Source organism: Leucopleurus acutus, assembly GCF_964270905.1.
Source record: "Leucopleurus acutus genome assembly, chromosome: 5".
Lineage (NCBI taxonomy): Eukaryota > Metazoa > Chordata > Mammalia > Artiodactyla > Delphinidae > Leucopleurus > Leucopleurus acutus.
Window position 1 is genome coordinate 2,407,003 of NC_139147.1, and position 16,406 is coordinate 2,423,408.

The 16,406-nt window shown below is 42.4% G+C and overlaps 1 protein-coding gene across 1 annotated transcript in view; it reads left to right on the top strand.

Moving 5' to 3' along the window:
* The window catches only part of HSF2BP (heat shock transcription factor 2 binding protein), a gene marked incomplete at both ends in the record, with an annotated part of 81,853 nt that overhangs the window by 17,218 nt on the left and 48,229 nt on the right, over positions 1-16,406 (top strand). Inside the window, 2 exons of the mRNA XM_082839078.1 lie at positions 5,216-5,365; positions 7,015-7,147. Of these exons, the coding sequence (XP_082695204.1) occupies positions 5,216-5,365; positions 7,015-7,147 (283 nt within the window). The remainder of the gene's footprint in view (positions 1-5,215; positions 5,366-7,014; positions 7,148-16,406) is intronic.

Genomic DNA, 16,406 nt, shown 5'->3' on the forward strand with positions numbered 1-16,406 from the left:
GTGCCTGGCCTGCTTCCCCGTGCGCGTGGACTTGTTTCAGACAACGGGCAGAGTCACAGCGCTCTCTCTAAGGAGCCATGTTTCCCCGGCTTACCTATGGCTTCATCCTCTCTGTGTGTTTTCTTAGGGCAGCATCTTTCATAGTAAAGTAACTTAAATATGAAATGCTATTTTTTCATTATATTTATTTTTAATTTGTTAGGAAAGAGTTGCTGCTTTTGTGATGATAAATGGGAAGTTGTTGCAAACATTGTATATTATTTCAGGAAGGTTTTTAAAGAAAAATTAACTGATAGGATAGTCCAGTTATCATAATCAGAAATGAACTACACAAAGATTTTAAAGGAATCTTTAAAATTTTGTGCTTGCTACCCTGTTATGTATGAGTATTCGCTTTAGGTAAATATATCAGTTTGATTATTGTTTCTTTTTAAAATACAGCTTTATTGAGGTGTATTTTGTATACCATAAAATTCATCTGTTGTAAAAGTCTAGTTTGATAATTTTTAGTAGATTTATGCAGTTGTACAACTGTCACCCAAACCAGTTTGTGTTTTAGTTAAGACAGTTTTTGAAATAATTATAGATTCACAGAAAGTTGCAGAAAGTCCAGGGAAGCCCAATACCCTTTACCCAGTTTCCTCCAGTGGTAAATAGCTTTCGCAGCTACAGTTTAGGGAGACCAGGAGACTGACATCAGTGCCATCCACAGTGCTTGTGCAGGTTTCACCAGTTTTACCTAGACTTGTTTGAAGTTCACCAGTTTTGCCTGCACTTGCTTACGTGTGTGAGCATAGTGCTGTGCAGTTTTATCATGTGTAGATTCATGAACTCACCTCCGCGCTCAACATACAGCACCGTTGCATCACCACAGAGACCCTGTCGCACTACCCCGGCGCACCCATGCCCAGCCGCTTCCCCACGCCTGCCTCCTGGCAGCCACTGATGTATACAGTTGCCACACGGTATCTGTCTAATTCTCTTATTTCAAGAATGCCATAGAAATGGGCTAATTCAGCCTATACCCTTTTGATGCTGACTTTTTGCACTCAGATCCTTCCAAGCTGCTGCACGTATTAATAGTTTGCTTCTTTTGATCGCTGCACAGCCTCCCAGGGCATGGGAATATCACAGTTTAAATATTCTCCCATTGAAGGACATTTGGGTTGTTTCCTTTTTTTTTTTTTTTTTTTTTTGCTATTGTGAACATGTGTGTATAGGTTTTTGTGTGAATATATGTTTTCATTACTCTGGGATAAATGCCCTAGAGTGCGATTGCCGGGTTCTGTGTCAGGTGCATGTTTAGTTTTGTAAGAAATTACCAAATTGTTTTCCAGAGTGGCTGTACCCTTTTACATTCTCACCAGCAAAGCATGAGCGATTCACTTCCTCCACACCCTAATTAGCATATGGTGTTCTCACTATTTTTTATTTTAGCTGTTCTGATAGATGTGTTGTAGTGATTCGCATTTCCCTGTTGGCTAATGATGTTGAACATCTTTTCATGTACTTATTTGTTGTCTATATATTCTCTCCTGTGCAATATCTGTTTGTGTCTTTTGCCCATTTTCTAGTTGGATTTTTTTTTAACTGTTAAATTTAGAGTGTTCTTAATATATTCTAGATAAAAGTCCTTCATTGGATATATGGTTTGCAGATATTTTCTCCCAGTGTGTGGCTTGTCTTTTCTTCTTTCTCATGGGGTCTTTCACAGAGCAGAAGTTTTAAATTTGGATGAAGTTCAACTCGTTGATTTTTGTTTTTATGGATTGTACTTTTTGTGTTATGTCTAAGAACTTTTCACCTAACCGTAGGTCCCAAAGATTTTCTCCTGTTTTTTTTCCTAACAGTTTTATATTTTTATGTATTTTGTTTATGATTCGTTTTGAGTTAATTTTTGTATAAGATGTGAACTTAACGTTGAGGCTCATTATTTTCTTTTTCTTTTCTTTTTTTTTTTCCCCTATGATTGTCCATGGTATTTTTGGTCTTTTAGATTTTAGCCATTTTAGTGGGTGTAATGGTATCTCATTGTGGTTTTAATCTGCATTTTCCTCAAGACTAATTTTCTTGAACATTTTTTCGTGTGTTTATTATCCATTCATATATTTTCTTTGGTTAAATGTTTATTTAAATCTTTTGCCTTTTTAAAAAAAATTTTCTTTGTCTGAGTTGGGTCTTCGTTGCTGCGTGCGGGCTTTCTCTAGTTGCAGCGAGCGGGGGCTACTCATTGTGGTGCCTTGTTGCAAAGCACGGGCTCTAGGCGTGCGGGCTTCAGTAGTTGTGGTGCACGGGCCTAGTTGCTCCGTGGCGTGTGGGATCTTCCCAGACCAGGGCTCAAACCTGTTTTCCCTGCATCGGCAGGCAGATTCTTAGCCACTGCGCCACCAGGGAAGTCCTGCCTATTTTTAATTTAATTTGTCTTATTTTTGAGTTGTAGGAGTTCTTTATATATTCTTCATACGAGTCTTTTTTTTAGATATAGAAATATTTTCTTTTAGTCCATGGCGTGTCTTTCTACCTTCTTGCTTGTGTCTTTTGAAGAGTAAAAGTTTTAAATTTTGGTGAAGTTCAATTTACAATTTTTTTTTTTTGGCTGCACTGTGCTGCTTGCGGGATCTTAGTTCCCGGATGCTGGCAGTGAAGGCACTGAGTCCTAACCACTGGACCACCAGGGAATTCCCATCAATTTATAATTTTTTAATGGTTTTAATTTTTTAATGGTATGATTTTGTTGTGATATCTAATAAACATTTGCCTAACGCAAGGTCACAGAGGTTTTCTTCTAGAAATTTTACATTTAGGTCTGTGATTCATTTTGAGGTTTTTTTTTCACGTATGAATATCCAGTTGTTTCAGCATCATTTGCTGAAAATACTTGAAATCCCTTGAATTGCCTTGGCGGCTTTTAAAAACTCAGCTGCCACACGTGTCAGTGTTTCGTTGATCTGTATGTTTATCCTTATGCCGTTACCGCAGTGGTTTGATTTCTGTAGATTTGTTTTGTTTTGTTTTGTTTTTAAATCAGGTGGTGTTAGTCCTCTAACATTGCTTTTCTTTTTCAAACTTGTGTTTTTGCATTTCCATATGAATTTTAGAATCAGATGATCACTTTGTGCAAATAAGCCTGCTGAAATTTTGATAGGGATTGTGTTGAATCCGTAGATCAGTTTGGGGAAAATTACCCTCTTACCAATATTGAATCTTCCAACCCTTGAGCATGGTAACTCCTTCCATTTATTCGGATCTTTACTTTTTCTCAATAATGCTTCGTAGTTTTTACTGTACAGGGCTTGAACTAATTTTCTTAAATTTGTTCCTAAGTATATTCTCATTGTTGGTGTTATTGTGAATGGAATTATTTTCTTTGAGTTCCTCTTGATATTATTGTACTGTTTGTGCAGCCCTGTGTCAGGGCATATCTGCCTGTAACCACCAAATGTGATCATAGAAGACAGTTCTGACGGTTACTCTCAACAGTTCTTGTTGATCTTAGAGAAGAGTCCCCGTAACCAGACTAATCAGAATGCAGCCTGCTTCAACTGTGAGAAAAGCCAGAATTCTGAAGGAGATGCTGTGATACAGTTTTTGCATATGTCACCTTGGCTTGAGTGGCTGAAGCGCAAATCTAGGAATCTAGGCAACTGTTGTGATGAAGCCAGATATTAAAAACCCAGAGTTAATAAATCATGTAAAGCAGTGTTAGCATGTGTCATAGGCTCAGTGACCATTTTTCTCCTAAAGTAAATGTGACTATATGTATGAAGGTGTATGAAGCTCTGATTACCAAATGCATTGTCCCCAGGTAGGTATGAATGCCACCCTAGGCCAAGTTACAAAGTCAACAAGGTTCGATTTGTGGTCCGCTGCTCCCTTTTCTCCACTAGGCGAAAAGCCCCCTCTACTTTAATTGTCCTGCACTCACCTCTGTAGAAGAAAAAGCTAAAACATCTCATATGCTTTAACTTTGGGGGCTATTGAGCTAATTATACTTCGGTATAAATGAAGTTAGGTTTTTGTATTTTTTTTTTTTTAAGGCCATAGGCACGGTTACAGGAGAGGGATAGCTCTTTTTTAAAAAATTAATTAGTTTATTTTTGGCTGCATTGGGTCTTCGTTGCTGCGTGCAGGCTTTCTCTAGTTGCGGTGAGCGGGGGCTACTCTTCGTTGCGGTGCGCGGGCTTCTCATTATGGTGGCTTCTCTTGTTGCGGAGCACGGGCTCTAGGCACGTGGGCTCAGTAGTTGTGGCACGAGGGCTTAGTAGTTGTGGCTGGCGGGCTCTAGAGCGCAGGCTCAGTAGTTGTGGTACACGGGCTTAGCTGCTCTGCGGCATGTGGGATCTCCCCGGACCAGGGCTTGAACCCAGGTCCCTTGCGTTGGCAGGCAGATTCTTAACCACTGTGCCACCAGGGAAGTACCAGGTTTTTGTATTTTTGAGTTTATCTATTATTAAGTAAGGAAATGCTCTCATCTTTTAAGGGAACTTCAGGTAACAAGGAAACTGGTGTTGACAGTTGGGATGGGCAGGAAGCCCCACATCACCCAAGACCCACCTGAAGGTGAACCTTTAGGAGTGCTTGTGTGGTCAGAGGTGACATCAGGGGGACAGTTCGCTTGTTAAGAGCCCTGGCTTCAGAAGCCCAGTGCTGGTGGGAGGCTGAGAAATCTTGCCTGGCCTCCGTCTTCTTGTTACGCTGGTGCTTAGCTTGCTGGTTCAGGGCACGCCAGGGAGGCCCTTCCTTCTCACTCCTCTGCTGCCTGGTCTTGGCTGTGTCACATGGCGTTTTTATAGTGGAGTGAGCCGCTTGGCGGCGGCAGGCACCTTTATCAGAAATACTGCTCTATGTGGGGACCGCTGTGTTAGCTTGTTACTTCCTTCGGGTGTCCTAGTTGGTGCTGTCCTGGGTACAGCCACGTGGGACCTGAGATGCCTCATCATCCGTCTTACTTAAAAGAAGATGAATTCAAGTCTTTGGCAGTGTTTATAAACTCTAATGCGGTAGTATGTTCTTTTCTGTGGCTGTTATTTTTGCCTCTGAAGTTTTTGAAAAACTTATGCATTATGCCTCCCTAAGGGCTAGTTTACATTTACCAACTGATTACTATATTCTGTGTGCATTTCTTTTCTTTAAAAATACCTTTGAAAGAGGAACCACAATCGAGGGATTTTGATGTTGCACGATGTGCATTTTTCTGATTTTGTTTCGATTTCAGGAGAAACTGGCTCTTCGACAGCAGCTGAATGAAGCAAAGCAGCAGCTCCTGCAGCAGGCAGAGTACTGCACGGGAATGGGCGCAGCGGCCTGCACCATTTTGTGGGGCGTCTCCAGCAGCGAGGAGGTGGTCAGAGCCATCCTGGGAGGAGTAAGCACGCCCGCGGGCCGTCTGCACATTGTTGGGTAGTGCTTGTGCAACTTAGAGGACACAGTGCAGCTATTAAGGCGCCTACAGACTAGATCCATTTCTTTTGTTCATCAGATAGTTTTGGAATACCATCTGTGTAGGGCCCCCTGTAACTGGTCTCTGGGGGATATGTAAAATGAATGAAATAAGATCCCTTCTCTCCCAGAATCTGTATGGTGTTTGTGGAGATAGCTCCACTTCAGTATTATTACTTGACATTATATGCATTTAACAAAGTTTAAAGTGCTTTTACGTGTGTTATTCCAGGGGTAATATAATATTTAATTGCCTGAATGTTATATGTTAATAGCATGTGAGTGCCCACAGACATCAAGGAACTTCACAGAGGAAGAGAGATTTTAAATGAACCTTGATTAACTTGCACAGGCAGCAGTGGCAGGAAGTGCAGAGGGTCCCTCAGGAGGGGAGAAGTAGAGCAGTCAGAGACCTGGAGTGAGACATAGGGACAGTGTGTGGGTCACCTGACACAGGGTGGGGGGTCAGTGTGGTTGATGATTTGTCCAGTGGGTGCTAGGACGGGATTCCTCAAGGCTTTTTGATTGAAAACGTGATAGGACAGGAGGGGAATGTGGGCAGCTCAACCTGACAGTGGGTGAGGATGGAGGGAGGGCGGGGTTGTGGGTGTGGAGACTGGCCAGGAAGACTACGTGGAAGGTGGAAGGCCGCCCCCCAGTAGAATAGGGGATGGGAAGTGGAGAGCTGTGTGGGTGAGGCAGGACTTGTGACAGGGTGGTGTCCCTGGCAGAGAGGACAGAAGGAGCCCGGGAGGACTGTTATCCGACTCTGGGAGAATCGAGTGGTCCTGAATGGCAAACCATCCGTCAAGGGCGGATGGTTGGCGGGAGGCCAGTAGTATGTTACTCATCATTTGCAGACATAAAAACAGTGGAGGGACTAAATGTATTTTAAAGTTTACTGAGCTTTCTTAAGGTATAACTTACGTGTCGTAAAATTCATTTATTTGTAAGTGTACGATTTAGTGCTTTCTAGCTAATTTTTGGAGGTGTGCAATCACCCCCACAGTCCAGTCTTAGGATATTGATATCACCCCATGCAGTTCCCTTGTGACATGTGTAAGTGCATTGCTTTTCAAACTATTCCTTAGAACCCTGCCCCCGCCAAGGAAGTGCTTTCAAGGTTCTGGGAGCCAAGTAATGAAGACTGAAACTGTCAGATGAGCCTGTTGATGTCTTTTACATGTTGTGGTTTCAGTTAAGATTTTATTTGAAAAACAGTTTCTGCCAAAGGTTTGAAAACCTCTGGTTTCATGCCTAGAATAGAGAACATATTTTTCTACTATATTTCTAGTATGTTTTTGGGTGAATTCAACCCAGTACTTCTATCATTGTATAAATTTGAACTGTTTCCCTCATGTATTTTACTATATCAGTCTTCAGGGTAATTTTTCTACATGCCCCAAACTTCTTTTTTTCTGATCTTTTCATTGGGAAGTTTTAATGAGGGAATAGATTTAGAAATATTGCTTCTGTAATTAAAACCAGAGTCTTTCCTCTGTGTCCTGCACTTTGAAAGTGTTTTCCTACTGGTATTTGTGAAAGGGTGTGACATTTCCATTTCTGAACTTTCAGGGTAAAGCTTTGAAGTTTTTCAACATCACTGGTCAAACAATGGAGAGTTTTGTGAAGTCACTGGATGGGGATGTCAAGGAGCTGGATTCTGATGAAAATCAGTTTGTTTTTGCTTTGGCTGGAATCGTAACAAGTGAGTAATTCTCTTCAAATGTAGTGACTTTCAGAAGTGAGTTCCAGAGCAGTGATCACAGTCGGGGTGTGTGTGCATAAACACCTCTCAGGAACATTTCAAATAGGCTCCTGCCCTGGAGAATCTGACTCGGTAAATTGGGGGTAGGGACCAGGTGTATGTTGTGGAACATCACTCCAGGTGATTCTGATAGGTATCGGTGAGTAGCAACGAGTAGTCTTAGGAGCACAGGGTGAGTTTGCACGTTCTGGTCAGTTCTCTACGTGGACAGAAGTCAAAACTGTAAGTTTAGCTACTTGTTGTTTGGAATCATCATCATTTACTAATGTCTGGCTAAAGTAAAAGCCTTAAGCAGAGCTTAAGTTAAACTCTTGCTGTTGTTTTGGTGTTGTAACTAAAGAATTCCAAAACCTAAATTGTCTCTTTAGTAAAATTTTCCCAAAGATTATAGTTAGATAGAATTCTGTGGCAAAACTGCTGTAAAGGATAAAGCCAGATGGCTATATAATTAACACTAATATCTTCAAATAGTAGGAGGTGGTATATACTAGGGAGTATTAAGGCTTTTTGTTCTAAGTCAATGAAATAGTTAAATATAGAGCTATGACTTACTTTTTCACATTGCTTTTTCATCTCTGCTGTATGCTATGCTGTTCTCTGCTGTTAATGAGAGGGGAAATGTTACATTTCTTCATCTACTGAAATCCTCACGAAGTAGATCTCATGTAGATGATTTCTTCATAATCCCTTAGAAACTGGTGCTATTCTTCTGGGGCAGACGTTGAGACCCGGACGGTGTTCAGCCAGTCCTGATTTAGCCCGGCTCTTTATCAGCTGGAGGACTGCAGAATGCACTTTCATCATAGTGCCTTCAGCTGGTGGAGGCTTGCACTGCTCCACCTTTCAATATTCCTTTAAGGTCTCTTTTTTAGCAGAAGGTATTTGCAGATTTGATGGTTAGATGTTCTGCTATTGGCAGGTGACCTCAAAGGTCTATGATGTATGTGACTTTGCATTCTGCTGAGTTGTGAGTTTGAGCTGCTTGAATTGCCAGCCTGTTGCCCAGCTGACAAGCTCAACCTGGCTTTGTTTTTCCCTGCCTGGTCGTGGGCGTGTCCACATTCCCCTTACGCACTGGTGAATCGTACGGGATGATTACGTACTATGTTCGTGCTGCTCTGCAGAGGCGTTGGGGCCTTATGTGTGTCAGATACCAAGACTCTGTCCCACGGCGAGTAGGCAGTACAGCAGACACCTTGGTTAGCCGTCAGATAGATCCTCTGCCTTCTAAAACAGCGGTTCTTCTTTTAAGTTTACTTACGGTAAACTCACCCATCACAGTTTTTTTCTCACCTTTTTGCAGTCCTGTGAGTTTTGACAAATGCATGCGTCATTTCACCACCACAGTGAAGACCTGGAACAGTTCCACTACCTCCGCCTCATCTCCCCATCTGCCCTCCCCTTCCTTTTGTAGCCAACCCCTCTGCCCGCCAGCAGCCCAGGCAGCCGCTCGCCTGGCAATTTGCTACACCTCTTAGCTGAGTTTTCTGGCTGGCTTATCTGGCCTCCAGCGCCCGCCGCAGGGGAGCAAGTGCTTGCCTCACAGCTCTCCTTGCAGCACCTGCCTTTTCTTATTTTTCATATCAGTTGGTTGACCTTCAGCCTCAACTCTGATGTGTTCGAGATAAGTTGTGATTTTTTGAATTATCTAAACTGCCCCTTTTAAAGAATGGAGGTGTAGCTCTTTTCAGTTTACTGTATCCTACGCAAAAACTGGATGTCAAGGATTTGTTTAAACATTGAAATTATGAAATTTCTTACTCATCCATAGTCACTGTTCTTAATAACAGATTAAAATCGTATAAAGTGTCTGGATTTTCAGGCCCAGCTAGTCCACTTCCCAGGATGTAAATTCTCTGGACTTTATCTTCCTTATCTGCGAAGTGGAACAGTAATACCTGCTCTGACTACCTTACACATTTTGTGAATGTTACTGAGCTATGGTGAAGTGGTAACACATTGTAAACCAAGGTCCTGTTTGACATGGGGGTGCGATTGTTTCCAGCAACTCTTTTGTAAAAACTTTATTTATTTATTTATGGCTGCATTGGGTCTTTGTTGTTGGGTCTTCATTGCTGCGTGCAGGCTTTCTCTAGTTGCGGCGAGTGGGGTCCGCTCTTCGTTGTGGTGCGCGGGCTTCTCATTGTGGTGGCTTCTCTTGTTGCAGAGCTCGGGCTGTAGGCATACAGGCTTCAGTAGTTGTGGCACACAGGCTCAGTAGTTGTGGCTCACGGGCTCTAGGGTGCAGGCTCAGTAGTTGTGGCGCACGGGCTTAGTTGCTCCACGGCATGTGGGATCTTCCCAGACCAGGGCTCGAACCCGTCCCCTGCGTTGGCAGGCGGATTCTTAGCCACTGTGCCACCAGGGAAGTCCCTCCAACAACTTTTATAAGTGGACAAATACAGAACTTAAAAAAAGATGGCAAATTATTATCACAGCCCTGTGAAGATTGACTTGCTTAGCTTGCAAGTAGAAAACTTATTTTTCAGACTACTTTTTGACTATTTGAAAGTCATAATTGCACTCGTTGCCTCTTAATTCTGGGTTTCTTCATTCAAACAATGTTAGGTAATGATTACAGAATCAAAATTACCTTTTTTTTTTTTTTTCTTTTTTGCCACACTGCGTGGCTTGCAGGATCTTAGTTCCCCGACCAGGATGGAACCCAGACCCTGGCAGTGAAAGCACCGAGTCCTAACCACGGGACCGCCAGGGAACTCCCCCAGATTACTTCTTGATTGTTGATAATTTATGGCAGGACTGGATCCAGCTTATCTTTTGTGGACGTAACAGTCCCACAGAGTTGACAGCAGAGCGCCCTGGGTCAGCAAGCAGCACTGCTCCTGGCTCCTCCACCTCAGGGAAGCAGTGCGGAGGGTGGGTGGGATTGAGGCCCAGTGTCCAGTTCTGCTTCTACCACTGGCCAGCCCTGTGTTCTTGACTCTGTGACCCTCAGCTTCATCTTCTGAGAAAAGAGTCTTAGACCCCAGATGATGACTAAGGTCTGCCCCAGCCCTGGACTTGTGCGGCTGCTTTGAGAAAAGGGGGCCGTGAGCCTTGCCTCCTGGATCAGGTGACAGGCTCTGAGCGGCAGTGGGTCTTTGGTGTGTGCCGTGTCATTGAGTTAATGTCCCTAGAGCAGAGCTTCTCAGCCTCGGCAGTAGAATTCTGTGTTATGGGGAGTGTTCTGTGCATTGTAGGAGTTCAGAAACATCCCTAGAATCTACCCGTTAGAGGCCAGAAGCAACCCCCAGTTGTGACAACTGAGAATGTCCCCAGATGTTGCCAGTTGTGTCCTGGGGGCAAAATCATCCTCCCTTGCCACTTGGAGACCACTGCCCTAGACCACCGCCTTAACCCATCATGTACATAGACAGAAAGGTTTATGGTACTCCTGGATGTTAGAGGTAATTGTTGAGAGAGATTTTGAGATTGCCGAAGGCTGTTTTGGCTTCTCTGTCCCCTGGGCATGCTTCTGGCATGTTTGATTTAGTCTAGTCGTATAACTGGTCTTGCCAATTCAGGAGAATTTGGTATCTGTCATCTACCATATCCAGTTAATCACAGAAATTCTCTTCATTGTCTGTCAGTGGTTTGTCTTGGATAATTTGGGTTACTGTGTAATCTTTCCTTAGATAATGCCCTTCCTTCAGTTGCCAGAGTATGGCCTAGATAATGAGCTGTTGTTGTGGGGAATTGGAGTGTTTCTTTGGAAGCTCATCTCCCTTCTTAGCAACCTCAGTGAGGAGATAAACACAGTCAGCCTTAGAGTTTTCCAGACTAATGGAATGTAAGAGGAGGTTATGTATGTGTTGGATCAGAAGGACCCCACAAAGAGCTCCACTGTATCCTTAAGATCTGGGATTAAGACTTGAAAGAAGCAGGATAGAACTTCAGTGAATCCCTGGGGACATGACTTTCAGGGTGAATTGTTGATTTTTCTAGGTGAAGGCAAGTAAATTGGCCAATTTTATAGAATGTGACACTAAAGAGACCTGAGCATTAATCTCTTCCTGTAGAGAAGCAGCTCCAGGCAGGACGGAGAAGAGGAATTGTTCACGGATTTTGGACAAATCCACATCCTCAACCATTAGAGTTTTTTTTTAAGCAGGTAGCATTAAGCGATTGTGGGGCTGGTACAAGGAATTACTAGTCCTTTTTCTATTAAGCGGGTCATTGGTGGCCTATGGCCTTCCGTGGCTTTAGCTCTAGAGAAGATGAGGTAAAGATGAGAAGAATCATCTGGAGTCTTTTGGCTTTTGCCCCAGTTGTTTAACTCTGTCCATAGAACCAGGATTCTGGGACTATAGTTAATTCTTTGGTTATTTCTTGAATCTTACATAGTATATGGGCAAATAATATTCAGATCGGCTCTAATTTGTGTATAGGAGAATTTTCTGGGACTTCTAAAAATTATCCTTCTGTAGTGCCTTTTCTTTATCTGTTCCATTTACAAAATAAACATCTGTCCATTAAACTTTGCAGGGGCTGTGTCCCAGAGAAGGGAGGAGTATCTTTCTGATAATGGTCTCAGAGTCACAGTTACAGGTTGGCAGAAGCAAAAGATGCTGGGAGTCTTTCTTTCCTGAGAGTGCAGTTGCATGTTAAGGGAAAGAATGTGAGCAAATGGAAAGAACAGGAATTATGCTTGTAGATGAGCCGTAGGAAAGTTGGGGGTTCTGCTTGGAGCTGTTTCCTTCATAGTGGGTCAACAGGTGATAGCGTTTGGCTGGCAGTGGCACTCTGTCACCATAGGCCTTGCCCTTGATTTTTTCTGTGACTGGGCGTCCTAACGGTCAGAGCATGCTCACTCCATGGTGGAAACTTATCCAGCCTGGTGAGGCAGGTTTGGCAGGTGAAAGCGCGAGGAGGTTATAAGAGGTATGGGAACATTTCCCGGGAGTCATGTTGACACTGCAGACTGACAGCAGCAAACAGGGAAGGACAGTAGACTCACCCCTCTCAGCTGGCCCTCAGGTCACAGGGTGTTTCTCTCTAGCCTGACTTCTCACCACAGAAGCCAGGTCACGTAAGTGGGAGAGAAACTGGCTTCTGGGAGCCACTTCCCAGCGGGACTGGGCATTCCCTCCAGCTCTAAGGGGGTTTCCATACATAGTGTACAGAGGCGGTTTCCAGACTGAGGTTACCCATGGCCTTTGGCCCACTCCCCCACCCTGACAGCCAAATCATTGACTTGATAAGAAAGTACCACAGCAAATGCAAAGAAACAAAAACCAAACAGTAAGTCAGTCACAGTATTCATAGAGGAAACTTTCTTATGTTTCTTTCAAAAAACGTGATGTAGTGTGAGTGCTTCAGAGAGCAGTTTATAGAGAACAGGTCCAGGATGAGCAGTAGAGACTGAGTAATCCACTGAACATGACAGTCATATCCCCACTCTTATTATTACTGTATTTACTTTTTAACAGCTTTATTGAGATAAAAATATACCATCCAATTTGCAACTTAAAGTATGTAATTTGATGGCTTTAGTACATTCATATAGTTGTGCGTCCGTCTCCACAGTCAATGTTTAAACATTTTCATCACCCGAAGAGGAGCTCTGCTCACCTCAGCCATCGTTCCCCAATCCTGCCGTTCTTTTAGCTTTAGGCAGCCAATCTACTTTTTGTCTCTATAGATTCGCCTGTGCTGGACATTTCATATACTGGGACCATATAACATGGGGTCCTTTGTGACTGGCTTCTTTCATTTAGCATAGTGTTTTCAAGGTGTCCATGTCATAGCATGTACCAGTACTTCATTCCTTTCTATGGCTGAATAATATTCCATTGTTTGGCTATACCACATTTATCCATTCATCAATCGATGGACATTTGGGTTGTTTCTACTTTTTGGTTATTATAAATAATGATGCTGTGAAAATTTGTGTAAAAGTTTTTGTATAGATATATGTTTTCATTTCTCTTGGATATACAGCTAGGAGTGGAATTGCTGGGTCGTATGATATGGCTTTTAGCATCTGAGGAACTGTCAGACCACTTTTTGACAGTGGCTGCACCATTTTACATTCTCACCAGCAGTGCATGAGGCTTCTCCACATACTTGCCAACACTTTAAAGTTATTTTTTGGTTATAGCCATCCCTAGAGGGTATGAAGTAGTACTTTGTCATGGTTTTGATTTGCATATCCCTGATGGCTAATGATATTGAGCATCTTTTCATGTATTCATGGGCCATTTGTGTATCTTCTTTGGAGAAATGTCTATTCAAGTCCTTTGCCCATTTCAAAATTAAGTCATTTGAGGGACTTCCCTGGTGGTGCAGTGGGTAAGACTCCCCGCTCCCAATGCAGGGGGCCTGGGTTCAATTCCTGGTCAGGGAACTAGATCCCACATGCATGCTGCAACTAAGAGTTCACATGCCACAACTAAGGAGCCCGCGTGCTGCAACTAAGGAGCTGGTGAGCCGCAACTAAGGAGCCTGCGAGCTGCAAATGAGACCCAGTGCAACCAAATAAAAAGAAAAAAAATTGTCTGATACAGCCACTATGGAGAACAGTATGGAGGTTCCTTAAAAAACCAAACATAGAACTACCATATGACCCAGAAATCCCACTAGTGGGCATATACCCTGAGAAAACCATAATTCAAAAAGGGTCATGTACCACAATGTTCACTGTAGCACTATATACAATAGCCACGACATGGAAGCAACCTAAGTGTCCATCAACAGATGAATGGATAAAGAAGCTGTGGCACATATATACAATGGAATGTTATTCAGCCATAAGAAGAAACGAAATTGAGTTATTTGTAGTGAGGTGGATGGACCTAGAGTCTGTCATACAGAGTGAAGTAAGTCAGAAAGAGAAAGACAAATACTGTATGCTAACACATATATATGGAATCTAAAAAAAAAAAAAAAAAGGTCATGAAGAACCTAGGGGCAAGACGGGAGTAAAGACACAGATCTACTAGAGCATGGACTTGAGGACACGGGGAGGGGGAAGAGTAAGCTGTGACAAAGTGAGAGAGTGGCATGGACATATATACACTACCAAACGTAAGGTAGATAGCTAGTGGGAAGCAGCCGCATAGCACAGGGAGATCAGCTCGGTGCTCTGTGACCGCCTGGAGGGGTGGGCTAGGGAGGGTGGGAGGGAGGGAGACGCAAGAGGGAGGGGATATGGGGACATATGTATATGGATGACTGATTCACTTTGTTATACAGCAGAAACTAACACACCATTGCAAAGCAATTATACTCCGATAAAGATGTTAAAAAAATTGTCATTTGTCTTTTTATTATTGAGTTATAAGAGTTCTTTGTATATTCTAGATACCAGTCCCTTATCAGGCATATGATTTGCAAAACTTTTCTCATTCTGTAGTTGTCTTTTCACTTTCTTGATAGTGTCTTTTGAAGCAAAAAAGTTTTAATTTTTGATGATATCCAGTGTGTTTTTTCTTTAGTTGCTTGTGTTTTTGTTGTCCTATCTAAGAAACCATTGTCTAATTCAAAGACATGAAGATTTACTCCTGTGTTTTCTTCTAAGAGTTTTATAATTTTAGCTCATACATTTAGGTCTTTGATCTATTTTGAGTTAATTTTTATGTATGGTGTGAGGTAGGGGTCCAGTTTTTATTTCTTTGCATGTGAATATTCAGTTGTCCCAGCACCATTTGTTAAAAAGATTACTTTTTTATCCTTTCTCCATTCAATTGTCCTGATCCCCTTCTTGAAACTCAGTTGATCATAAATTTGAGTGTTTATTTCTGGTCTCTCGGTTCTACCATTGATCTGTATGACTGTCATTATGCCAGTACCTTATTATTATTTCTATTGTCGAAAATAAGACAGAATTGTTACAGCCTAAAGCAAAACTATCAGACATAATCTGCCTCAGCTCTTTATATTTTTTATCAGCATACATAATTCACACTAGTTTCATTCCTTAAATTATATAATTACTATGGTAACTTCTAGAAATATTTATAAACTTTAAAGAAAAATGAACCTAGGGGAAAAAAAGTACATTTTAACAGAAAATTAAACCAGCAATCCTTTGTAGTCCTATGGTTGACTCATAAGCATCCCAGACAGACTGACAAATACTGGAGCTATCTGAGCAGGAATTTATTCACGTTTATTTTACTTCATAGTTTGCTTGGAATGCAGCATTGGCATTTGCTATTATAATACTGGATACATGATAGGGGACTTCAGTTACCAGTACATTTGTTGTGTTCTGTTGGGTGTTGTTGCCTGCTCTGATACAGGGTACTTTTTTTCTTCAGTGATATATTAGTGATGTTCCTGTTATCTGTTGCTAGGTAACAAACTGCCCCCAACCTTTGTCTTTAAACAACGGTAGTCATTTATTTTGCTCCGGAACCTGCAACTTTCTCAGGGCTTGGCAGCGAGGATTTGCTGCTACTCTGCTGTCTGGGGCCTCAGCTGGGGTGCCTCAAATTGCTGAGGGATGGAACAGCTGGGGTCTAGTGGGACATCTTCCTATCCTAGTGTAGTCCCAGGCCTCTCCAACTGTGTGCTTTTTCTGTAGTCTGCATCACGGCAGCCTCAGGAGAGTCAGATTTCTTTCCTAGCGACCCAGGGCTCCTAGAGCACGTGGCGAGAGATGGAGGTGGAAGCTGCCAGGCTCTTTCTATCTTGCCTTGAAAGTCATGCAGCAGCTGCGCTGCATTCTGCTGGTCACACTGGAGTCTTAGGGCAGGAACAACCCAAGGTCTGCAGACAAGAGCCGTGGTTTGCTGGGATGTCGTCTCTGGAAACTACTAAAGTATGTAGCTAGAATGTATGTTTCACCGCGGAGTTCCCGTATGTAGTCATAACATGAAGAATGTCTTCCCCAAAAAACTACCTTAAAATGACTTTGAGTTTATGATGCCAAATGCTTCATTCCCCCCAAGTATTTCTTTAGTAAAACTAGAGTGTTTCCTATGGTAGAAAATAGAGTCATCAGGTTCAAATTCATTGAACACAGAAGGTTACATTTGTATCAGTTAAGGGTCCTGTCTTCAGTAAAGTTATAGCTGTCATGAAATTATATACCAAATAGCACCAATGCAAGGAAAGAGGCAAAAAGTGCTGGAAGGACAAGCAGAAATGGGAAAAAAAATCTGTTAGGTTTAGGAAACTTTAATATATCTCTTTTGATCCTCCTCAGCTCAGATAAACAAAAATAAATAGGAATGTCCAGGATCTGATTTCATAA